At 35.3% G+C, this 27,206-nt stretch overlaps 1 protein-coding gene across 2 annotated transcripts; it reads right to left on the bottom strand.

Annotated features, from left to right (window-relative positions):
* Positions 1 to 1,705: 1,705 nt before the first annotated feature.
* Positions 1,706 to 27,206, bottom strand: ppp1r12c (protein phosphatase 1, regulatory subunit 12C). Of its 2 annotated transcripts, XM_026262657.1 has the most exons (21): positions 27,090 to 27,206; positions 26,736 to 26,911; positions 26,073 to 26,232; positions 24,437 to 24,567; positions 20,875 to 20,993; positions 20,013 to 20,166; positions 13,007 to 13,151; positions 12,194 to 12,268; positions 9,592 to 9,668; positions 9,408 to 9,520; positions 9,160 to 9,206; positions 8,938 to 9,068; positions 7,721 to 7,808; positions 7,414 to 7,531; positions 7,164 to 7,276; positions 5,001 to 5,050; positions 4,662 to 4,710; positions 4,469 to 4,573; positions 4,306 to 4,356; positions 3,663 to 3,713; positions 1,706 to 3,392 (listed from the first exon to the last, which is right to left on the bottom strand). In XM_026262657.1, the coding sequence occupies exons 2-21, from the start codon at positions 26,900 to 26,902 to the stop codon at positions 3,306 to 3,308; spliced, it is 2,031 nt and encodes a 676-aa protein (XP_026118442.1). In that variant the 5' UTR covers positions 26,903 to 26,911; positions 27,090 to 27,206; the 3' UTR covers positions 1,706 to 3,305. The 2 variants fall into 2 exon arrangements, with proteins under 2 accessions (XP_026118442.1, XP_026118434.1); XM_026262649.1 differs by lacking the exon at positions 27,090 to 27,206 and having other exon boundaries at positions 26,736 to 27,020.

Genomic DNA, 27,206 nt, shown 5'->3' with positions numbered 1-27,206 from the left:
TATAAATAGACCAATTCCCGCTGCCAAAGGGATGTTTAAGAAGAGCTTCAAGAACACTTACTAGAGGGTGCAACTTGAATTGTCTTTCCCTCAGAGAAATAAGGTTACAGTGGGTAACATGATATTTTTTTATAATGTGCTGTAGAAATAATTATGATTGATTGATCCCTAATCAAATATACCTACCTTAAATCATCACCTTGTTAGTAGAAGCTCCCTGATTTAAAATGGGCACATCAAAATGCAATTATAAATGCCATTTTGCACCCTTAAAGAGCACTGTGGGAAGCGGATAAATTGAACTTACAAATAAAAGTGAACAAATTTACACTTTTATAAGGCCCCTCCCACAAGGCCATATAAGTAATGGTCACTTCAAAAAAGTAATTTTATTATTTATGTGCACGTTGTTTTTAAAAGATTAATTTAACAATTAATCCAGAGCGCGGCAGCATGATACATTCTTAATGAGCCAAAAAGAATGCACGTCACACCGTTTTTCAATTTGCACTGGCTACCAATACCTGCTCACATAAAATTCAAGGCATTGATGTTTGCCTACAAAACCACCACTGGCTCTGCACCCCTTTACCTACATTCATTACTTCAGACTTATCTCTGCCCTTTAGAAGCTTGCGTTCTGAAAGTGAACGTCGCTTGATTGTGCCATCCCAAAGAAGCACAGTCACTTTTACGGACTTTGAAATGAAATGTTCCCTCCTGGTGGAATGACCTGCTCAACTCAATCCGAGCAGCTAAGTCCTTAGCCAGCAGCTGGTTCTTGACTCGTGAACGAGTCCTTATCTGGCTCGGCTCGGTGTTCATCTTCAGTTCTCTCTTCACAGCAGGTCCTTAAAATAAAGTGTTTAAAAAAAACTTTATTGCAAAATATTTATTTGCAACAACATTAACAGACATTAACTGGCCTAGGAAAAGCTGTAGTAACTGAGACTGCATTATACTCATGACATTCAAACCGGTGAGATAACTCAACGATGTGGTCAGCATGTCACATTATGAGACACAATTCCCACCTTCTCTCAAGAGTTCTCATTTCATGTGCTCTGACTTTTGGAGTGAGTAGGGCATACTCATGCATTATTGTCACTTCACATATTAATGCTCACTTCCGATTGGAATTGACCTAAAATGTGTACTGTCAGGGGTACTCTAGGACCGTGGCTGGGATACACTTTGCAAAGTGAACCTAAAAAGTGACAAATTGTCATTTAAAATATTTTTATATTAATATTACATTTACAGTGTACAGTTTTTATATAGTAAATGTTGAAAATAAATATCTATAATGAGCTACTGTGTATACAAATTATTGTCTGTTAAATCAGTTCAGTCCAAAACATTCTAAAAGTAATAAGAGCCTATAAATAAATCCACTAATAATGTGTGTAGATTACCATGTTATAGTTTAACTGGAGGACAGGTAAAATGTCTTCAGAATATATTATTTCATTTTACCATTCATTTCTTTACAATAAAAATATATTTGACATCTAAGAATCAAACAGAAACTAGAAAAACACCATTAGCCATATTTTAAGTTTGTAATAGAACTCGGTAAAGACTGGCATTTTCCTGTGATGTTACCCAGGTGGAAATTTTATGAATTAAACTCTTTTGTCAACTTCTTATGTTTAATTTAATTTTCCTACCACTGCCAATAATGGGAAATCAGACCAGGAAATAATTATATCTAGCAAGACATTATTTATTTATGCAAGAGATAAAAGCACTTGTGCACAGATTGCTTTAATGGTTGTTTCCCAACCATTTGCAATGATCTTTATTGGTCAGAGAGAATAACTGACTCAATATTTTTAACAAAGCAACAGAGACATATTCTATCTATCTATCTATCTATCTATCTATCTATCTATCTATCTATCTATCTATCTATCTATCTATCTATCTATCTATCTAAATATATATAGAAAGGCACATTTTTTTTGGCAAAATACACTTGCTGGATGAACAAATGCCTAAGTCCTGTAAGCAATAATTTTAGAGAAAAAAACACACACAAATAAACAGTGGTAAACCTTTAAAAGCTTTGACCTATGGCACCAGTTTGGTTTAGGACAAAACTCATAGTCACAGTAAAAAAGAAAAACTTGTGTGTCTCTTTATAATTAAAAAAAAAATATTACACCACTGGCAAAACACATCAGCATAAAAATTCATCATATATAATATATTCATAAATATGCAATGATAGAGAAATATATCCATACTAATGCCTGTTTGGTCCAAAGAACAGTAGTCAGCTAAAGTACAGTGTTAATCCAGATACATAATGAGAAAGAGACACATTACCCCAAGACCTTCTACTGTCTCACTAAGAGACCCCTGAGCATGCCGTTACAGTTTGGCACATTTGTTCTTACTTTTTTTGCTTACCATTTCAAGAAATATTACAATAATTTTTTAAGCTAAAATTATAATGACATTGCCATGGCATTAAAAAGCACAATTTAAATATTAAGTCTGCAATTTCAATATACACTGCAATTTCAGTAATAAGCTTTAAACAAATATTAGATACTTCTTAACAGTGCTTTATGTACATTCAAATATGAACGTAGATGAAAATATATTAAAACTTAATTTCTATTTCAACGTACATTAACCCTGTTCTGTTAACACTGCATATCTATGATCTGTGATATATCATTTTTGTTATTAATGAACAATATTCTATATTCTGTATATTATATAATCTTAATTGATCTATTTTGCAGGTTTCTAGAGGTACCTGCTGAAAGGCAAAGATTGCAATAGTAGCTGTCTTTAAGTGAAACTGAACAGTGAATCTGAACTGAAACTTCAAATTACTCAAAATTCTCATAAGTGCAGCACAGTCTAGGGCTTAATAAGGGCATTAACTAAGTGAATTTTAAGGAACATTAAAGCTATAAGCCTTATCTGTGCTATAAAAAAAAAAAAAAAAAAAAAAAACAGTAAGCACACTGCGCAAAAGAAATTACAAAGGTTACAAGAGCACCCTGAATCAGAGCTGAACACAATAATCTAGAGCAGCTGAACAGCAGATGGATTTGAGTTGTGTCATCGGAAATTACAGTTTTGATGAGTCTAGAGTGGCAGCTAAACAAGGCCTTACATATGTACATATCCTTTTAAACAACAGTAGTTTATCCACCCCAGGCATGGGGCATATGTCCCAGAGATGAGAGAGGGAAAGAAACATGCTGTGCAGTTCTTTGGGCAGAAAATGGGACGGCAACTTTCCCTAGGAATTCAGGGGAAAAAAATCCAAAGAACCCAGAGATTCATTTAGACAGCTTACTAATGACACGAATGAGAGCTGCATTTTCATCTTTCAGTCTCTGGTTGTCAGCACGCAAATCCACAAGCACCTAGGAGGAGGACGATACACAGTGAGATGAACAGGGCCACATGGAACCGATTCCATGCATATGCATGGAAATTTGTAGAAAGTTTTGCAGATCTCACATTTCCATCATACACAATGTTCTAAACAACTCTTACTTCTTACATGTTTACTAATTTGTGTTTTCAGTTATCAAAAGAGTAGTAATCACAGCTCTGTTTAACTAATTTAACTTCATTTAAATCTATTCTGAAATTCTAAACAGTTCTAAATACTGTAAAGCACAAGCTCTTACTTTGAGTTCATCTTCTAACTCAGAAGCTCTCCGCTGAAGAAGTTTCTTTTCCTGAAGAAAAACAGAGCAGAATTACAGAAACAACAACAACAACATTTTACAATAGGGTTCAATTTGTTAACATGATAACTAGGTGAAATAACATTTATTAATCTAGGTTATATTACAGGGATGTTGAATGCTTGCTTCTGATTGGTTGATGAACATTCTATGGTGAGCAATTTTTTTCAGGAAGGTCTTGTCTGCATTGCAGCTAAATATGCAATGAAAATGATTCCAGTTGAGGTCCAGAATGTGAAGGCAAAAGAACCAAGCAATTAAATACATTACTTAACATTAAAAAAAAAGTCAATAAAAATAAACCATTTTCTCAAAATAAATTTTTAGATTTCAGTTTTGCGATAAGTAGACACTGTTGTTGAGATGATACTGGTCAAAGACACCTCCATTATTAGCCTAAATGTTTATATTATTAGCTAAAATGATCTAAAACAGGTGCTTGAGAATTTTGGTCCTACGTACAAGAGTGTTTAGTCTACTAAATCTGACAAAGACTGTTGAATTGTAAACAAATTGCAGAATTGTTACCACTAAAACCTAAAACACACAAACCGTGACGAGGCATGAAAATGTGGCAACTTACAAATCTCTCCAACTCTAGCAGGGCTGGTCTGTTTGATCCATTCTCCTGATTCTGTGTGCATGCAAACAAATACAACGATATGTAAATAAATCTAACTTACTTTAATGGTTCAACATTGTTTTCCTATACCAAGGTCTCAGGACAAGAAAACAACACTTCCCACCTGTTTGAGTTTCTCCAGCTGAACTTTACTCTCATTTAACTGCATCTGAGTTTCTTGAAGCTTCTCTTTTAGATCTCCATTCTCTTGCAACACCTGCAGATACAACTGAGAAAACACATATTACATAAGAGTGTGAACAAGCTGAATGTTCAATGTTTGTAAAAAAAAACAAAACAAAAAAAACAATGATTACCTTACTATAATCCAGAGAAGAGTGTCTGGAATAGTTCAACTGGGGATCACTACAAAAACAAAGAATACTCTTTAAAAAAATAACATTACAAAAGTCTCAATATTACTCTCTCAACATGAGCTTATAAGCAGCTAATTTAAAATATTTCTCAAATTAATCCCTTGATTAGAGACAGGCAAATGTGAATGCATCCATATCTACAGAGAAAGGCAACAAAGAACAAAAACACAAGACAGTGACACAAAGAAATGTTGAACCACTAAGTACATATTGGATATACCTCTCAAACAAAGTGCCACACCAGGCGATGTACAAAACCTTGATAAAACAGACACAAACCTGGTTCTGTTGTCTTGTTCAGCATCTTCATTTGCATCCATATCATCCATCTGAACAAAAGAAACATTAATTGTCAATAACTGTCCATTTCAAAGTCAGCCATTTAAAATTCCTGAATTATGTAATTTCTTTACTACTACTTGGTACTAAACACAACTGCAAAAATAAGTAGAAATTAGAGGTAATAAAAAACATTAATATAATTAGCCTACATATTTTAGTTGCTGGTTCATTAAAATGTCCCTAACAATGTGCAAATCTATGATGCATATTCAACAGTCCACTACAAAACATGTTTTATTTCTAATAGTGCCAATGTATGATTTGATTCATTTTTTTGCCATTATTTGACTACAGTGCAAACTGTCTCTCGTATTAAAGAGCCACACAGATGGGAAATCAAAAATTACCTGTATTACAGTGTATGATGTAGCTCTCCATCAGTATAAACAATGTGCAAAGTAATTAAACCAAAAAGAACACGATTTATAAAGTTATTGGCTTCTAAAGTAAGGAGTCGACTCTGAATCGCTGAAACGAGTCGTTATAGATTTCAAATCTTTTGCCCATCTCTATGTACGTCACTAGAACACTTTGCATAATAATCTCCGCCTACCCTGTTGGGAGAAACGGAACTCTGACCTGCCCCACCCCCCACACAGACGCTCTGGTGGGTGTGAGAGCATCATGTCGAGGAGACCGTTTGTTTTATTTTCACTGCCAAAGAATGAAGATCAGAAGAAATTTATGTATATAAAATTCATTTTCACCACAATACCAGAGCAGTACAACAAATCCCTTTTGTTGTGTTCTCAACATTTTACTGATGACTGCTTTTCTAATCTCGGTGAGTACAGCGGGATTTTCAAAGCGTTTGGCCATAAAAGATGGTTCATTACCAACTTAATTTAGAACAACGAACATCTCCGAATCACAACGCGAAGTATGATTAAGTTATGTGTCTGTTTTCTCCCGAGCGTCTTATCAGTATGTGTGCTGTCTGCAGCCTGTCTGCCCTGATCGTCATGTACAAACACGTCATTAAAATGAAGTGTAACTCCGTGAATACTCAACGAAGAGACATGACAGAGATATCTATAGAAAGCTTGACATGTCTACTTTAAAACTAAACAAGTGCTGCCGAAAACAGATATTCTGTGATAAAGTAATCATGTCTCCCTTCGTTATATGTAATGTGACCACGCCACCGCGCTGAACGCGCTATTCAGATTCAAACTGAAGCGTGCGGCTTGAATACACCCACACAGAAGAAAAAGCAGCAAGACTGTTCAAGTTTTTTATTTTACTGTTTGCTTCGCGGTGAGAGGAATAAGACATAATTCACCCCAAACAGATGCTAACACATAGTTTACCGTGGAGGTGTGTGCGGAACAACCAATCAAACCTGACTATGTTAGTTGACCAATCAGAACACAGTATGCTACCGAAAGGTGGGGTTTAAGGAAACTCAATCTTTTGAACAGCTTCGCGCGAACCGTTTGGGGATCTCTGAGAATTGAGGTAATTTTAAAATGATATTTTGACAAAATGACAATGTTTTTTAACCTTGGATGGATTTAAACATAATGTACAGGACTTATAAACAGTGGTAGGAAGCTTAGAATTTTCATCTTACTGGCTCTTTAAATTAATGCCTTTTTTGGAAACAGTTATGAATTGTACACTGAATCATGACCCGATTTCATGATGCATCACATCACCCTGATTAATATGTAAGAAAGAAAAAAAAATGTAGAGGTGATTTTTCCAAAGTACCAGGTGATGCATATTTTAAAGAAGTCTGTCAAGGAAATATTGTAAAACAAATCACATGCCAGTTTTGGGACAAATATCTCATTATAGTGTTAAGGTCTACTTTATTGAACCTTTGTCATGTACTGTATGTGTCTGCATATGAATGTTGCTAAATTCATTATCATAAAATAGGGAACCTCCACAAACTCCCCCGTTCTACTGTGGAAACCTGGTTTTGGGCAACATTTGCTTAAAATGTAAATTCATGTGCATCATCATCCTTTATTACTCTTTGTAATATACAGGTGTGAAGCTGCAAAGAAGTGTACTTCCAAAAGTCAGTTTGTATTGAAAATGCCTAGTGTGAACGAGAATGCCCTGGGTTTTTTAAGAATGCTTGTAGCACACCTCTCCAGCCAGCTGAACGATACCAGTTGAGCGTCTCTCTTTCCTCCCTTTCCTGCGATCTCTCACTCCCAGTCTTGTCTCTGCATCTCCCAATTCCTTCACAGGCTCTGTGTCTAGTGCAGAGAGAAAACTCTCAATAACTATACAGAATTCACGCTGAATTAAAAACACCAAAGAATAATTAGCGTCAACTGAAACAAAAGTATCAACTCCAGGTGCTTCAGACACACTGGATGTTAATGAGACTCACCTTTCTCAGCTGGAGTTAGTGTGATGTTGGGGCTCACAGGCTGAACACTGAGGTGCTGAGGTTCATTGCTCTTAACAATAATCCGTTCTGCTTCCTTAAGATCTGTCAATGTTACTCCCTGACAATCAAAATCCCAAAGAAAAACTTAATAATAATAATGCTTTTTAATATTTATTAATATTATTTTAATAGTAATAATCATACATTTTTTGGGCACGTTATTAACATGTTGTTAAGAAAATATTAAGCAAAACTATTTTTTTTTCTTTTCTTTGAATGAGTTTTATTCAGGGTTGTGAATACACACCTGTGTTGATCGCCGTGACTGCCGCATGAGACGCGAGCGAGCTTTCCTCTGAAACTCTGACTCCTCGTCTCTCACTGGAGCCTGATACCTGTAAAACACAATTTCAGCAACAGATCTTAAATCTAGTTTATAAAATAGATAGTCCTTCATTATGTATGGAGTCAATAAAACATTCTGAATTATGTAACTTCTTTACTACTACTGGCACCAAACACAACTGCAAAAATTATTAGTCATTAGGTGTAAAAAATATTCTCAAATGTACAAAACAATTCAGCCTAGCAAACAAAACAAATACTGCAACAATACTACAAAAACTGAATGTCATTACTGACAGATCAGAACCAGTAACAATGTTATAAATGGCATTAATGTATAGTTAATAATTAATTTATAATATACACATACAGCTGTGACCTCATAACATTAGTATTACTGCACTAAAGAAACTGTTTCGAAATGTGAGACTTCATTGTAGCCGTGGTTTACAATGTATATATACTGTATAGCTAAGGGGGTTTAGGCACTCCACTCCGCTTTGTGACTAGCGAGTAGGCTTATTTCATTAAACCGTAACATTTATATATATATATATATATATATATATATATATATATATATATATATATTACTTTACATACTGCTTAGAAATATAATAATAGTAATATATTATTATATATTAAAATTTAATAAATTATTATAAATTATTATATATATTATAATAAATTATTCTCAATACAAACTTCAATACCAAAAGACAGTAAAACACTCCTTTATAAGTTTACCTGCTGTAGAGATTTAATTAATAGTTTTAATTATAAAATTACCATTGAATAATAAACTAAAACTATGTTCTATGTAGTTCACTCGCCAGGTGTTTGCGTTAGAGTTTAGCACGGATATGTTTTCACTCATTTGGAATTATACAGCCTTTAAAACAAGTCTAAGTCTAGCAAATAAACAAAAGAAATGACTTGCCAATGGCAATTCTAGTGCCAAGGCATCCATAGAGGGTTGTGATATTTTTGTTATAAATTTTTATTTCAGTATTAAAAAGTCTTTACTTGGTAATACTGCTACGTTATGCCATCACTAATACTTCCTAATCATGGAGACTTACATAAAATAACATAAGATGAGTACAACAGTAACATAAAATCAATAAAATAAATAAAAGTGTAATTTTTTAAGCATTTAATACTTGGGATCAAACTTACTTCCTTCCATCACTAGAGGCGTTAGTGGGGCTCTCAACAGGTGACTCTTGCCTCTGAGGGGTGGGCTGCACAACTGCTGTGCGACTCGCTCTCTCCTGATCATTCACCTTGACTTCTTTATCCTCTATGGTCTGAAGAACACAAACATACAGTGATTAAATCACATGTACCAGCAGAGAGATTCTGACATTAAAAGCTGAGGCAGAAGACTGTGTGTCTGACCCCTGAAGAGGGAACAATGCTCTCTGGTGTCGACACTGTTGAACTTTCTAGAACAGACAACAAAACAAACATCATCAAACAGACTGTAGTCTTGTACATGTATGTTTCATATATGTGAATATTTTGAATGCTGCTGTATAAGAGAGAGAGAGAGAGAGAGAGAGAGAGAGAGAGAGAGAGAGAGAGAGAGAGAGAGAGAGAGAGAGAGAGAGAGAGAGAGAGAGAGAGAGAAATATACAAAGACAAACCTGAGCTGCTTTCTCTCTTATCGTTGAGTGCCAGGCCTCCTGAGATCCCTCGTTCCTTAGACTGGTCCTGTACATATATTTTGTCCCTGCTGCTCATTCGGCACACAGAGCTCCTTAGAGAAAGAAAATTATGAGTGAAGATGTTTGTGACTGCAAAGACTGAAAGACTAATAACTTTTCTAACCTGTGTTTCTTGTTTGCAGTGTTGGCATTTGAAATCTGTGAATTTTGCTGCTCAATAAGTGCCTGTTCAGTCCTCCACTAAAATAAACAGATCCAAAAAAATTATTTAATCATCATACTTCATTTAGAATGGATCTAAATAGCCCAGATTTAATTATTGTTCTGATTAATAGTTAAAACAGTATAGTAATGAGTTTAAAACAACAAATAAACAGCCTCAACATTGCTCATTAAATAAAATTATAGCTGTCAATAGATTCATTAATAAGTAAAATAGATTAATATGTTAAAATGCAATTGGTGTATATATATATATATATATATATATATATATATATATATATATATATATATATACATATATATATATAATTATTATTATTATACGTTAGCTACACCTAAATGGTTCATATTAGTATCTTTAAGGTACATATTATTGTTTAAAAGTAAATATTAGCACATAAAGTGTACATATTGGTACCCTTTTGAAAGAGAACCTCCACATTGTCAGTTCCCAGATAGGCACAGGTATGTCTCTATTTTGTCTGCTAACTAGTGAGTAAAAACATCTGATTAAAGACATCTACATAATGTATGTCTGCTTTCAAGGTTTGTCTTTTTTCTGAGAGTGTGTGTTTATAGGTTAAAGGCCTTGAACACTGAATTAACTTCATATTTTCAAATTCAGCAAACATTTACAGATAATAGAGTACTGAATGGACGACATATTTTTGTAGGCCAAAACCTAGGAAAAAGATGGCATTTTAACACTTCCATTTCCAGCATCCCGAAGTCAATGGGTTTTGTGTTAAATGCCTGAAATAAGATCTGTGGTTAACACAAGAACAAGATATAAGTTTTATTCTATGACATAAAATTGGTAATACCCCTTGGGATTGTTTTATTTTATTGCGTTTGCTAACAAATGACTAAATGAGACCACAGAGGTTGTTGTTTGAGAGCATGTTAAACATCATAACACCAAACTTAAAAACTCATCTACTCACTAGTCCATTTTTTACAGCCTCATTTTGTTATTAATTACACTCAGATAATAATTATAATTTTTTTAAATATAGACTGAAAGAGTTCCAGGAAACTTGGTGATGTTGATGCTGAAATCAGGTGACTGTGGTGTAGTTATAGCCTTTGTTTAGCAATTGTTAATACCCAAATACACAGACGTCTGTGTATTTGGGTATTAACAATTGCTAAACAAAGGCTATAACTACACCACAGTCACCTGATTTCAGCTGTATGTATTCTACAACTGTATGTAGGCTTCAGAAATTCACAAATGTTCTGTCCATTTGAGAAGAATATAATGATGTTCATGATGAACAAATTTTTATGAATCATACATTTTGGTCATAGAGAGGATTTTCCCCCGCAATGATCCAAAAGAACTAAATGGTTTCCCTTTGCTAAGGTATGTGTTTAAGGGATTATATGCAACAACCTTAAGTCATTCCCTTTGGTAAGGGGAAATCACGCCTTCAGTCTCATTCTTAAGGCAAAAGCTAATTCTTACGGTGCATTATGCAACCGGGCACTGGATCGTTGCTCAGTTGTCCAAAGTCCTCTTTTCAGATAAAAGTCCATTTGCATTTCATTTGCAAATCAAGGTGTGGAGTCTGGAGGAAGACTGGAGAGGCACAGAATCCAAGCTGCTTGAAATCCAGTGAGAAGTTTCCAAAGTCAGTGATGAATTGGGGGTGCCATGACATCTGCTGGTGTTTTATCAAGTCTAAAGCCAATGCAGCCATCTACCAGGAGATTTTGGAGCACTCTATGCTTCCATCTGCTGACAAGCTTATATCATGGAAGATGCTGATTTCCTTTTCCAGTAGGACTTTAGCCCGCAGTGCCAAAACCACTTCTAAATGGTTTGCTGACTATGATATTACTATGCTTGATCAGCCAGCCAACATACCCGACCTGAAACCCATATGGAATCTATGGGATATTTTCAAGAGAAAAATGAGAAACAGTCGATCCAACAATAGAGACGAGCTGAAGGCTCAATAGTGCCTCAGCAGTTCCACAGGCTGATCGCTTCCATTCTATACCTCACTGATGTTGGAATTTTACTAAAGGAGCCCCGACCAAGCATTGAGTGCATAAATAAATATACTTTAAAGAACTTGAACTTGATACTGGATTTTTGACTTTCATGAACTGTAAGCTCTAATCATGAAAATTAAAACAAAAAATCTTTTGAAATATTTTACTTTACATGTACTGAATCTAGAATATATGAATGTTTCACTTTTTGAAATGGGTTACAAAAAATGAATTTTTAAATTTTTTTGAGATGCACCTGTCTGTGTGTGTGTGTGTGTGTGCGTGCGTGCGTGTGTGTGTGTGTGTGTGTATGTATATATATATATATATATATATATATATATATATATATATATATATAAATCACTTAAAAAAAAGTTATTTGAGAAATAACTGACAACCTTTTTCAAAATGTCTAGATTCAGCCTGCAGGCCACTAGTTAAATAGGTCGGCTTCATTACATACAGTAAGCAGTGAATTTCTTCCTTGTGTGGCTAAAATGACAGATTGGTTTAGATAAAGGTGTGTGTTTTCTCACATTAGCCTGTCTTTGAGACAGTTCTTCCAGTAAAGACGCAACACTGTCATCCGCCACATCAAATGGAGTCTGACCCTTAAAAAAAAAAAACAACAACAGTTTCAGTTATTATAATTTCCCAAACATGCACGCAAACACACATCCACCCACCCACATTGAAAGAGCTATGGCTAACTGCAGTGCTGCTGTTGGCTGCAGAACTGTGGTGCATTTTGACACAGAACAGAAGCTCCACACTTCCTCTTGCTTTAAGAGTGCATGACTCCTGCTGTGCACTTATTCCTCTAACATATCAGGCCTCATCTTTTGCCTTTATATTCCAATTTACAAGTACAGTGCATTTATTTTATTTATACTTGCAGTATATTGGCTATTGCTACCATATTTCTTTTATCCTGTATTTTCTTTTTTTTTTTTTCAGAATCAACTGATTACACGACATTTTATTTTTTCTACAGTCTAGATAAAATAAGATAAAATTGTCCTGAAATATAAATGTGGCCCTACAGAGGATAAGGCTCTTAAAGATGTAGTTTATCTGAAATTGATTTTCTAACCTGTTTGACTTACATTTTATACCGAAAACAAAAGGAAGATATTTTTAACAATGTTGAAGATACAAAAAAATAATAATAATACATTCACAAAATATCTTATGTACCACAGAAGAAAGTCATACTGGTTTGGAATTTTCATTTTTCACTGAAATATTACTTCAGGTTGTTAAACACATGCCTAAGGAAGACTGCTTTGTTACTGGACAACAGAATTTGGTGCTAAATGTTTAGCACATTTTTTTTCTCTCTCACTCACCCCATTACTATGGGCCTCCATGTCACACAGTTGCTCAGCAAGTAGACGACAGGCTTCACTTTGACCCCAATGAGCCGCAGCATGGAGAGGAGTCCAGCCATCATAGTCTTTAGCACTCACATCCAGACCACACTGACACAACAATCTGACAGACAAAAAAAACTACATGAAGTCATTCGTACAAGTGTTCAGTACTAGGGCTGTATTTACAGTATTGTTCAAAATAATAGCAGTACAATGTGACTAACCAGAATAATCAAGGTTTTTAGTATATTTTTTATTGCTACGTGGCAAACAAGTTACCAGTAGGTTCAGTAGATTGTCAGAAAACAAACAAGACCCAGCATTCATGATATGCACGCTCTTAAGGCTGTGCAATTGGGCAATTAGTTGAAAGGGGTGTGTTCAAAAAAATAGCAGTGTCTACCTTTGACTGTACAAACTCAAAACTATTTTGTACAAACATTTTTTTTTTCTGGGATTTAGCAATCCTGTGAATCACTAAACTAATATTTAGTTGTATGACCACAGTTTTTTAAAACTGCTTGACATCTGTGTGGCATGGAGTCAACCAACTTGTGGCACCTCTCAGCTGTTATTCCACTCCATGATTCTTTAACAACATTCCACAATTCATTCACATTTCTTGGTTTTGCTTCAGAAACAGCATTTTTGATATCACCCCACAAGTTCTCAATTGGATTAAGGTCTGGAGATTGGGCTGGCCACTCCATAACATTAATTTTGTTGGTTTGGAACCAAGACTTTGCCCGTTTACTAGTGTGTTTTGGGTCATTATCTTGTTGAAACAACCATTTCAAGCGCATGTCCTCTTCAGCATAGGGCAACATGACCTCTTCAAGTATTTTAACATATGCAAACTGATCCATGATCCCTGGTATGCGATAAATAGGCCCAACACCATAGTAGGAGAAACATGCCCATATCATGATGCTTGCACCTCCATGCTTCACTGTGTACTGTGGCTTGAATTCAGAGTTTGGGGGTCGTCTCACAAACTGCCTGTGGCCCTTGGACCCAAAAAGAACAATTTTACTCTCATCAGTCCACAAAATGTTCCTCCATTTCTCTTTAGGCCAGTTGATGTGTTCTTTGGCAAATTGTAACCTCTTCTGCACATGCCTTTTTTTTAACAGAGGGACTTTGCGGGGGATTCTTGAAAATAGATTAGCTTCACACAGACGTCTTCTAATTGTCACAGTACTTACAGGTAACTCCAGACTGTCTTTGATCATCCCGGAGGTGATCATTGGCTGAGCCTTTGCCATTCTGGTTATTCTTCTATCCATTTTGATGGTTGTCTTCCGTTTTCTTCCACGTCTCTCTGGTTTTGCTCTCCATTTTAAGGCATTGGAGATCATTTTAGCTGAACACCCTATCATTTTTTGCACCTCTTTATAGGTTTTCCCCTCTCTAATCAACTTTTTAATCAAAGTACGCTGTTCTTCTGAACAATGTCTTGAACGACCCATTTTCCTCAGCTTTCAAATGCATGTTCAACAAGTGTTGGCTTCATCCTTAAATAGGGGCCACCTGATTCACACCTGTTTCTTCACAAAATTGATGACCTCAGTGATTGAATGCCACACTGCTATTTTTTTGAACACACCCCTTTCAACTAATTCAACTAATTGCCCAATTGCACAGCCTTAAGAGCGTGCATATCATGAATGCTGGGTCTCATTTGTTTTCTGAGAATCTACTGAACCTACTGGTAACTTGTTTGCCACGTAGCAATAAAAAAATATACGAAAAACCTTGATTATTCTGGTTAGTCACATTGTACTGCTATTATTTTGAACAATACTGTATCACCTGCAAAGTCATGATACGATACATATCCCAATACAGAAGCCAAGATATGCATCATGATACAGGACTGTACTGAATTTGACCTCAGTAAAAGTTAATATAACAGCTGTTTATTAAACACTGCATACTATAGGGCTGTTGCTATCTATAGGCAGAGCAGGCAGCTGAACTCTGCATTATGAAGGGCCTCCATAACTGTGCCACAGTACAATATAGATAATGGCATATGTTTCATGTTTACTTTGGGCATTCCCCACCAGATACAATATTCTGATTGTTTGCAGGTTGTTTTTAAGCCCATAAATAATAATGTGCTCATTCTAATAAAATTATATTGTAATGTACTCATACTAATATATAAAAGGGGTCATATAATGCTATTATTGACTTTCATTGAAAGTAACAAGTTTCATTATTTAAAGAGTTATTCTATTATTTCTTAAGAGTAAGAAACTGAAGCCTTTGCCTTCTTTTTCTTGAGTATCAAGAACACAGGAACACTTAACAATTGTAATATTGTAAAGTAACATTGTAAATTAGAAAATATTTTATGGCTTTACTTTCCAAAATAACAAGTGTTATTGGTGTTTGGTCACAATATTCTTACACCCACAGGCAGGGCCGTAGCTGGGGTTTGCGGGGCCCCGCTGAAGGTTGTACCAGTGGGCCCTGTTTGAAATTGTTTAATTTGTATGTTCGTTCAATTTTATTTATTTTTACTATTTACACAATGTTTAAGTTTTTTTCAAGTTTGTAGGTGTCCAGGTACAGAAACCGAATAATTAAGTGTAAAATAGCACTGGATAGTCTTCAATGTAAAAATGAAATATACAATCAAACCAAAATTTATTCAGACACCTTGAACATTTCTCACATTATTACAGTTTATTTGCTATTGCTTCTAAAATGGTTCTAAAATATGACAAGAATTTAGAGTTAAATTATGTCAGAACAAATTCGTCTTGATAATGTCATAACTTTGATAGAAATGTATGTAATGGATTACAATCAACCAAAACTACAGATTGTTATTATGACAATATTTACACAACTATTACTACTTTGTTGACCAATTACCAAGCAATGCTTCATTTTTTTCAGACTGTGGTGTGAAAAGGTTGCATTAGCAATTCAGAATGATGCTAACCCTGAATCAACAACAGAAACTAACAAATATTGCTACAAGTGTGACTGGATCATATAATAATTATTAATTATTAATAATATTAATAATGTTCATCATCTGGCTGACTATGTCTTGTATTAATTTTTCTACAAATCCTGTCATACGTGCACAAACTGACAGTCACCACTTATAAGCCATTACTAAATACTGTAGAAACATAATTTTCTGTAAAGTTGCTTTGTAACGATTTGTATTGTAAAAAGCGCTATACAAATAAAATTTGAATTGAATAAGAGTTGTACTTTCCAGTTTAATAATGTTGATGAGCCGGAAGTAAAAAAGTTGTTGAAGTCTCTGCCCGAACACAGCTCAGTAGGTACTGATATGCTTGACAGTAAAGTACTTAGCCTGGCAGTTGACTATGTTTGCAGTCCATTATGTCAAATATTAAATGCATGCTTAATATAAGTTGTTTTTCCCACTATTTGGAAAGAAATTAAATTATTCCCTTACCTAAAGATGGCAGACTAGAACTTACTGGGAAGAACAGCAGACCTATTACTATTCTCCCAGTTCTTAGTAAGCTGATGGAGAGAATAGTTCACTCACAAGTAAAGGAATATTTTGAATCTAATGGTTTGAACACAGATTTCCAACATGCTTATAGACAAAACCACTCAACTTGTTCTGCCCTTACAGTAATGACAGATGACTGGCTCAAGGAAAGGGATAATTTAAAGATGACTGGTGCTGTATTGCTTGATTTTAGTGCGGCATTTGATGTTATAGATCACAATCTACTCATTGATAAATTAGAATGCTATGGATTTAGTCCAACTGCTATTGATTTTATGAAGAGTTATCTCACATGTAGGATGCAGCGGGTTTATTACACTGGCAGCTGGTCTCACTATAAGGTCTTGGACTGAGGGGTTCCGCAAGGGAGCTGCCTGGGACCACTTTTATACGCCATCTTCACAAAATGATTTACCATCTGTTTTGTGTAAAGCAACTGTACAAATGTATGCTGATGATTCCATATTGCATTATGCTGCAAAAACTGTCAGTGAACTGGATTATGTTTTATCAGCTGAGTTAAATAAGGTTTCTGATTGGATAAAACAGAATAAGTTGGTGCTGAATATCTCAAAAACCAAATCAATTATTTTTGGATCGAGTCATAAATTGTCATTAATTCCAAAGATGAGTTTAAACTTGTCTGGGGAACCTATAGAACAGGTAGATAAAGTAAAATTACTGGGCACAATAGTGGACAGTAAGTGGTCATGGGTAGAACATATTGATACCATAGTGAAGAAGATGGGTTGTGGTATCTCTATGGTGAGGAAAAGTCTTTCTTATGTCCCCACACACAATGTGGAGCAGGTGGCTAAATCTTTAATTTTTTGTCATTTGGATTATTGTGCCCCTGTATGGTCATCTATATCTAAAGGTCAACTAAAGAAATTGCAAACAACCCAAAACAGAGCTGCTAGGTTAGTATTACATTGTCCCATTAGAACAAATAGTATTAGTATGCACTGTCAGCTCTCATGGTTAACAGTGGAGAAGAGGGTGGTTTTTAATACAATTAAGTTTTTTTAGAAAAATTGTCTATTCTTCTCAACCAGTTTTTTTATATAACCAAATTGTTAGGTGTGATCAGGTACATTCTCATGTGACTAGGTCTGTGGATGATGGCCTGATGATGTAACCACGCCCACAATCAAATGCTTTAAAGAGAACTGTTATTTATCGTCCCATCAATCATTGGAATAATTGCCCATTGAATATACGTAAAATGAATGGCAAAAACTCTTTTAGGTACCATCTGAGAATGCACTATTTAAAATTGTGAGTAAGGACATATTTATTTTATGAATGTAATACTGTAATCATTTATTCAGACTAATTTATGATGATGTGTATTGATGTATATAATGTTGTAGTGCTATATTGTTTTTATATTAACGTTATGTGATATCTTTTTGTTGTGGACCCCAGGAAGACTAGCTCGTTCACTTTGGTGACAGCTAATGGGGATCCATTTTACAATAAACAATAAACATGGTTAAAAAATGTGTGGTTAAGTTGTATTTACAACACTGTTCCGGAACAGTTCAAACCTAATATTCAGATGTGAATGCCAGTGTCTATTTCTAAAAGGTGGGGCAATAACAACTTAGCAAGGACAGTCTGGCACTTTTGACACACAGTCTGTAAGTCTGCAAGTAAGTTTTCATATTTAAAGAATTTGCCACTGATCAGTGTAGAGCAATGCTTGTTGTTTGTTATTTCTCAGATCACAAATGCAGACATGGTTTTATGTTTACGCTGGGCGATACACAACGCAATGGTAAAGACACAATATAAGGGGCCGTTCAAATATCGTGCCTAAAAACGCATGGAAAACGCTAGGCGTCTGCTGTTGCTAAGCAACCATGTCCTGCTCTCTCCATGAAAACGCGAACATTTCAGCAATGGATAAATGGATTTGCAGCACTAAAAATTGCTTGCAGTAGCTCTGCTACTAAAGTCATTTTAAAATTGCAATCCATATACAGCTATGATCAGCTGTTCCTCATCTTGGCTGAGCTTTCAACATTGTTACGAGAAAAGTTAGGAGGCTACATGATGTGCGGTGCGCTTGCAATGTTTTTCACACCGCGTGCGCGTCGCTTCCATTATGAGCGTGCATACCGCGCATCTACATTTGACATAACAAACTTGAGTGCGCAAAAGACGCAATATGTGAACGGCCCCCAAGTCATTATAATCATTAATAATGTCCCCACTGAACTCGTTTATAATGGGTTTTAGTGGTTTGGTCTCGTCTTGTGGGGGACACATTACAGTATGGTAAGGGGCATAACATTTCAGTCACACGCTTGAGGTATTTGGCCAATCATTATGCACTTGATATCTGGCCAATCAGCGTGCACCTCACTTTTCAGATTGAAGAGCTTTGTAAAAAATCGACGTTTCAGAAAGGCGGGGCATAGAGGAAAAACAATAATGTACATTATGTGGAAAATAATGTGTTTTTTGAAGTGGAGATAGCTAAACTGCTAGCTTAACTGTGTTTTCAGAAAGCCAGGGAGTTTATCCATAGTGGATAGTGCGCGCATACACATGGTTGCCAGGTTGACAAAGAAAAGATCACCTTTATCAGATATTTCCATATTGCGCAAGTGGGTAGCTCTGTTTCAGGGATTATGACTCTGTATATCAGGCAACCCAGTTGTGCTCCTCCGCGGAGGATATTTTTCTTATAAAAACGCATCGATTCGCTACAGGAGGCCTTTGATCACCGGGGAGCCATGTGAGACACTTTTTTTTTAATGGATTTTATGGATATCGGCTAGTTTTCATTTTTGGGTGAACTAACCCTTTAACTCTTTTGTCTCTGTCTTCGCTCATATTTTCAAGTTAGACATTGAGATTCTGATACATTGCAACATTCCATAAAAAAATCAACATTCCATAAAAATAAAAAATAAAACATTTTCACAGCATTACATTCATCTATATGTTGATCTCTAGGGATATTTTTAAATCTAGAGAACAACCAGTGATAAATAGGTTGGGGTGGAGGGGACTCTCAAACACTGACAAACTATTTGTTTTTCCCTTCTGTCAAGTTGTGAAATATCATGCATTGTAGAGGAAGCTGATGTGACTTCAGCTCTAAACAACTCAATGGGATGGAAACTGTGCTGAAAAAACATCGGCACAGGCCTCCACTCCTTTTCCACTTTGCAAAGAGACAGGAAGTAAACAATGGTTGCTTTGTGCTCAGAGAACTGCCCAATGGCGTAGCGGAACATTCTGCATGAGCATGGGGTGTTAACCTGGTTGAATAATGGTGGAATGGTCTCTAGGGTTTAATCACTGAGATACCAGAAGTCTGGGGTAAAACTATCTGCTGAGAAAGAGACTAAATAGATTTGCTTTATATGATGTTAATGTTATCATATTAGTAAACATTTTGTGAAAGCCAAGAGGAAACTCGTGAGGAAACATTTCTCTTTTTGCATTCACACTTACTTAATGGCCTCCAAATATCCTTTAGCTGCTGCTACATGTAACGGAGTAGCACCAGTCCGGGGGTGGCAAAGATTAGCAGGCAGCCCCCTTGTGAGCCAGTGGCGGGCATCACGCATGATCCACTCCTCTTCTGCCCGCTTAGCTGCTTCCACATCTGATGAGAGATGGACTAATTATAAGGTCCCATACAGTTTTGCAGAGAATCACTTTTAAAAATGTATCTAACTATGAATATAAATGAATGAATATAAATGAAAATTAAGGTATGTGAGAAGGTAAATCTGTATTATGTACTGTAAAAAAATAATAGAATGTGTGTAAAAACCTTTTGTTAACTTTGTCTGACTTAAAAAAAAGTTCAAACTGTTTTGAGTCCACATACTAAATGGATATTATGCCCAACAATGAAAATTCGGTCATTGATTACTTACCCTCATGTTGTTTTAAATCTATATCCTGTAATAAGATATTTTGAATAATGTTGGTAACCAGACAGTTTTGGTTATCATTGACTTCCGATGTATGTACAGAAAGTCATACCATTTTCAAAGGGCATCATGACAGAGTTTACATTTTTGGGTGAACTATCCCTTAATGTTATTAATGCAATAACATTTAAGTCTTCATCAGGTAATTTTTTTTTTTTTTTTTTTACTTTCAAGTTGTTTAATAAAATCAGTATGTGGACATTTGTACTTTTATATTTACCACATTCTGTCCTGCACCTGTACTCAAACTAACTTGGGCTGGGTGATATTTCTGAGTAAATATAGCATACTTTAATTTCTGATACCTCTAAATTTAATTGATTTACATGTAAGTGTATTTATGATGTGACATTTCAGATGTTCTGTTGACTAACCCTGTGTCAATGTGTGTTCTTGCAGCAGTGTCTCTGTGGCCTCATCCTCTGCAATATCCATTGGCACATCACCATCACAGTTCACCGAGCAGAGAGATGCACCATGCTTGAGCAGAAATCTAATAGTGACAGCACCAGAAAATAAGCACAGTAAAATACATACTAACTGGGAAAATATCATTCACAGCAGTGTATGTATTTCTAGCACTTGTTGAGGCAGAAATATTTGAAAAAAAAAATGTAAACCCTTCAAAATCACACAATTCTGTCCAAAAAAAATAAAAATAAAAAATAAATAAATTATATATATATATATATATATATATATATATATATATATATATATATATATATATATATATATATATATTTCAAGACTGTCACAACACAAGCAACTTATAAAAAAATAATTATGCTGGTACAACTCAGAGTCATTACAACCCTTAAAATGCTGAAGTACTCTTAAATAGTAGTAGAATACAAAAAAAGCAGTGCTGAGGTGCAGTAACTGCTGACATATGTTCACCATATAACTGCACACCAAAGAATATTATTTTCACTGCACAGTATTGTTCTTGCATGTCAGTAATTATATACAGAAAGATGATGTCACTTAAGAAATTTGTTAAGTAAAATGTTTCAATCAAAATATGTGTATTTAATATATAGAGGACTGGGAAAAATGATGCATTTCATACAATAAATTGTATTGAAAGGATTTTGCTTATGTAAAATTAATTTGGGGAATGAATGTGCAAATTTTTTACAACAACAAATGTTAATATTAGGTGCAGTTTTTCATGAATCACAGAATACTGTGCAATTAAATAGTTACATTTAGCTGATTATAGCCATAGTAATAACAGACTAATACAACTAATAATGGCCTTGAGGCTGTGCTACATTGTGAATTAATCTCAGAACAGAACAATCACATTTGAAACAGCCAGGAACTTCAAAGCCAGCTAAAAAAAAAACATATTAGACATTTTCAACACATATCATTAATTTAAATATATTGTTGATTAAATACAGTTAGGGCTGAACGATAAATCGCATGTAATATTTAATGCGCATCTCATCAGTAAAGTCAGTTCTGTAATCAGCTGTAAATCTCCATCACATGCGTGCTATCACATGGAGCAGCATTAACTACACATAGCAATTGTTCACTGACAAGGATAAGGAAACCAGTATGACACCATGGTATATTTTTATATTTTAGAAGAAAACAAACATAATCCCAAATATTTATTCAATACAGTGGCTAAATTAACAAAAAATAAAGCCTCAACAAGTGTTGACATTTCCCAACATCACAGCAGTAATGACTTTATGAACTACTTTACTTCTAAAATCGATACTATTAGAGATAAAATTGTAACCATTCAGCCGTCAGCTACAGTATCGCATCAGACATTGCACTATAGACCCCCTGAGGAACAGTTCCACTCATTCTCTACTATAGGCGAGGAAGAATTGTATAAACTTGTTAAATCATCTAAACTTACAACATGTATGTTAGACTCTATACCATCTAAGCTCCTAAAAGAGGTGCTTCCAGAAGTCATACATCCTCTTCTGACTATTATTAATTCCTCATTGTCATTAGGATATGTCCCCAAAACCTCCAAACTGACTGTTATTATGCCTGTCATCAAAAAACCACAACTTGACCCCAAAGAACTAGTTAATTATAGACAAATCTCGAATCTCCCTTTTCTGTCCAAGATACTAGAAAAGGTGGTATCCTCACAATTATATTCCTTCTTAGAGAAAAATGGTATATGTGAGGATTTTCAGTCAGGATTTAGACCGTATCATAGTACTGAGACTGCTCTCCTTAGAGTTACAAATGACCTGCTCTTATCATCTGATCGTGGTTGTATCTCTCTGTTAGTTCTATTGGATCTTAGGGCTGCGTTTGACACATTTGACCACAACATTCTTTTGCATAGACTTGAACCCTTTGTTGGCATTAATGGAAGTGCATTAGCATGGTTTAAATCATACTTATATGACCGCCATCAATTCGTAGCAGTGAATGAAGAGGTATCATATCGATCACAAGTGCAGTTTGGAGTACCTCAAGGCTCAGTACTAGGGCCACTACTCTTCACGCTTTATATGTTACCCTTTGGAGATATCATCAGGAAACATGGTGTTAGCTTTCACTGTTATGATGATGATACTCAGCTCTATATTTCTTCGTGTCCTGGTGAAACACACCAATTTGAACAACTAATGGATTACATACTGTAGTCAATATAAAAAAACTGGATGACTAATCATTTCTTACTGCTAAATTTTGAAAAAACAGAGGAGTTAATTATAGGACCTAAAAACTCTGCATGTAATAGACTAGAGCACTGTCTAAGACTTGATGGCTGCTCTGTCAATTCTTCGTCATCAGTTAGGAACCTAGGTGTGCTATTTGATCGCAATCTTTCCTTAGAAAGCCACGTTTCTAGCATTTTTAAAACTGCATTTTTCCATCTCAAAAATATATCTAAATGACGGCCTATGCTCTCAATGTCAAATGCAGAAATGTTAATCCATGCATTTATGACCTCAAGGTTAGATTATTGTAATGCTTTATTGGGTGGTTGTTCTGCACGCTTAGTAAACAAACTACAGCTAGTCCAAAATGCAGCAGCAAGAGTTCTTACTAGAACCAGGAAGTATGACCATATTAGCCCGGTCCTGTCCACACTGCACTGGCTCCCTATCAAACATCATATCAGTTTAAAAATATTGCTTATTACTTATAAAGCCCTGAATGGTTTAGCACCTCAGTATTTGAGGGAGCTCCTTTTACATTATAATCCTTTACGTCCGCTACGTTCTCAAAACTCAATGCAATTTTAGAATATCAAAACTTAGAATATCAAAATCAACTGCGGGGGGCAGATAATTTTCCTATTTGGCGCCTAAACTCTGGAATAACCTACCTAACATTGTTCATGAGGCAGACACACTCTTGCAGTTTAAATCTAGATTAAATACCCATCTCTTTAACCTGGCTTACACATAACATACTAACACTCTCAAGGCAGGTGTTGCTGATTTGCAACAGTTAAAAACTAACTACCTTATTACTCCAGATACATATTTTATGTATCTGGAATACTAAAAACTTGTTACTAAAACGTAATTTGAGCCTGAGAGGGCTAATATGCTTTTAATATGCAAATCCGTTAAAGGATTTTTAGGCTGCATTAATTAGGTAAACCGGAACCGGGAACACTTCCCATAACTTCCCATATCATTCTGTAAGCGATTCAAATGATATTGTTTCTCTGTGCCTTTATCATTATAGCTGTAGTGTGGACTCTGCTATTATTTAATATGACATCACTGAATTCAATAATGAACTGCCTTTAACTGTGATTTTGCATTATTGACACACTGTATTCCTAATGAATGTTGTTCAGGTGCTTTGACGCAATGTATTTTGTTTAAAGCGCTATATAAATAAAGGTGACTTGACTTGACTTGACTGACAAGATGCACATTACATATCGCATGCGATTGTGCATCCCTAAATTCAGTCATAACATACTCTGTTATCTCCAGGTTTCCACATGATGCAGCCACATGAAGAGGAGTCCAACCCTCACTGTCCACCTGGTTAACATTGGCACCCCGAGACAGAAGAAATTCCACCATCTCCATACTGCCATCAATACAGGCCTGGAAAAGAACACCACGTACAATCCATCAGATTTTTTATAGAAATGCACCACAATTAAAATACTACATTTACAGCCATGTTATGGCTGATAACCAATAAATGGTCATACGTGCAAAATCAAAAACTAATTCAAACAGCAAAAACTAAAATTTAAAGTAAAACATTTAAAGTAAATGTAAGTATTATAATATGGGTCAATGACAAATAAAACAAATAACAAATTTTTTTTAAACCAAATTTAAACACATATGCCAAGCTCTCTGAGTCTCTATATTTTTTTACTTTTATCGTTCACACCAAGAACGATAACTACAAAGATACCTATATTAACATCCACACAAGCAGACGATATCATTGGTTTATTCTAAGCACATGCTCGTCTGTCCCTCTAAATTTGAGCTCGTTATAGCAGGATGGATTCTGATTTGGTATCAATGTTTGTATAGTTCATCATATGGAGAAAAATCATTCTGTAAGCGATTCAAATGATATTGTTTCTCTGTGCCTTTATCATTATAGCTGTAGTGTGGACTCTGCTATTATTTAATATTGAGAATGACTTTTAAAACTCTCTTTATAGTTATCATTCTGGCTTTACGGACCTTGACAGTTGAGGCACACAAGGTTGCCAAAAATGCACATTACCCCATTGTATTTACAGTTTTCTAATATTTAATGCACACGGTTTTTTATGTTTCTGAAAAAATAAGACTTATGTTAATCAATGCTGCATATTTAAAAAATACATGTAAATATATATATTGTGAAATAAATTTTTAATTTAATAAATGTTTCTTATTTCTCTAATGTGAAAGCTCCATTTTCAGTGGGCGTATGTCACATCATCAATAACAAATAATTTGAATATGCTGATTTTGTACTGAAGGATTCTTTTTAGAATTAGAGAATTATTTATTAAGAATTATTATTTGTTAAAAATGGTTGTGCTTCTTAAAAATCTTACTAACCCCAAACTATTGAACGGTAGTGTAATAGCTATGTGATCTTTTATGAGTTGTACCAAAATATAAAGATTACGATCAAAATCAAAGACCACCTTTTCAATAGTTTTTTTTTTTTTAACAGGGTGTGATAATTGAGAGGGAATCTTGAATACGTCTGATCACAAAAGATCCATTTGAGACAAAAATTAATACAAGCTGAAAACAACAATGCTTCTCCACTAACCACCTTTGATCGGATCACTGAAAACACATCCAGTTCCAGTTTCCAGGGGAAATGGAGCATGCCATACCCAATATCTTCAAATACACAAAAATCCTCTAATAACAGCCAATCAACCAATTATTACCCAGTATAGTACCAATACACTGAGCATACTTATATATATATATATATATATATATATATATATATAAGAGACTATGAAGTTATTTAAAGTTCCTGAAAACATTTGAGCAAAATAACAGTGTGGCATGCATGTGGAGACATCAGACAAATTATATGTTCAGTAAATGGATTAAAAATGCAGTAAGATTCTGACCTGGTGTAAAGCTGTTATTCCATCTGTGTTGGCACAGTTAACCATATCATCCTCTCCATTCTGCACTCTTGCTTCTCCCAGCATCACCTTCGCCTCCTCGGTGTCACCACTAGCACAGACTGCTAGGAACTCTGCAGTCTTCTCAAATCTCACTCGCCACCTGAGTGAGGGAGAGACAGGCTGTCTAGAATGGTATTTAGCATCAGACACCTCAAAAACTAATTAGTAACATATACAGACTCTAACATAATATATGAAACATCAGAAGCAAGATAGAATAAGTATTGGAGGCTTTGGATGCACATTCCTACTCAAATAGTTTAATTCGTTTTCAACAGTCTCAACTGCAACCTTCATCTTTAGCAACCATCAATTCTAGGAACAATATTTTCAATTTGTATTGGTTCTTTAATGCTTTATAAATTAAAACTAATCACTAAATACATTCTAGCGGGATAGTAATCCAATGCATGGCAGATGGTCCTTGACAGCCAAAATAGCAAACTAAATCTAGAGATCTTCAGTAAAGAGTTAAGCTGAGAAACAAATAAACTTCTTTATTCGGACATGATCGTTTACATCGAGGAACTATTTATTAACTAATTCATGCTGAAACGTTCTCTTTGTGTTGGTTGTCATTATTGTGGTCATGAATCTCAAAACCTGTTTTTTTTCTGCTGCTCATTGGTGTCTGTTCTGCCTCCATCAAGAGCCCCGGTGCTCGTCTCTCCTCTCCAGCGACTCCGAGGCACCGCCGGCTCTCTATCCGTACTTGAGCCCGACCAACGAGTCAGCTGCTCCCGACGCTTCGCTACCGCCGCATCCCCCATAATCCAGCACTAAAGACACATATTTTTAAGAGAAATCCCCATGATCACAACAGCTAACGTTACAGGAACATATATCAGAGACACGCCCTCCATGTCTGCTGTTTACACTTCCTCATCACACTCACAGGAAGTTACTAAAAACATCCAACCAGTCATTAACGTTCATTTCTGTCCTCTTAAAAAATACCTGCCGATCGGAGATTTAGATGACCAGTACAGTTCAAGAACCAGACAAAGATTTTATGTAATTGCCATGACGTTAAAGGCTTCAGGTAAGAGATCAAAACTGCAGTTCCACCTCCAG

The sequence above is a fragment of the Carassius auratus genome, chromosome 6 (genome assembly GCF_003368295.1).
Source record: "Carassius auratus strain Wakin chromosome 6, ASM336829v1, whole genome shotgun sequence".
In the NCBI taxonomy this organism is placed as follows: domain Eukaryota; kingdom Metazoa; phylum Chordata; class Actinopteri; order Cypriniformes; family Cyprinidae; genus Carassius; species Carassius auratus.
The sequence above is the reverse complement of the archived record's forward strand: the minus strand, read 5'-3'. Positions and strand labels throughout refer to the sequence as shown.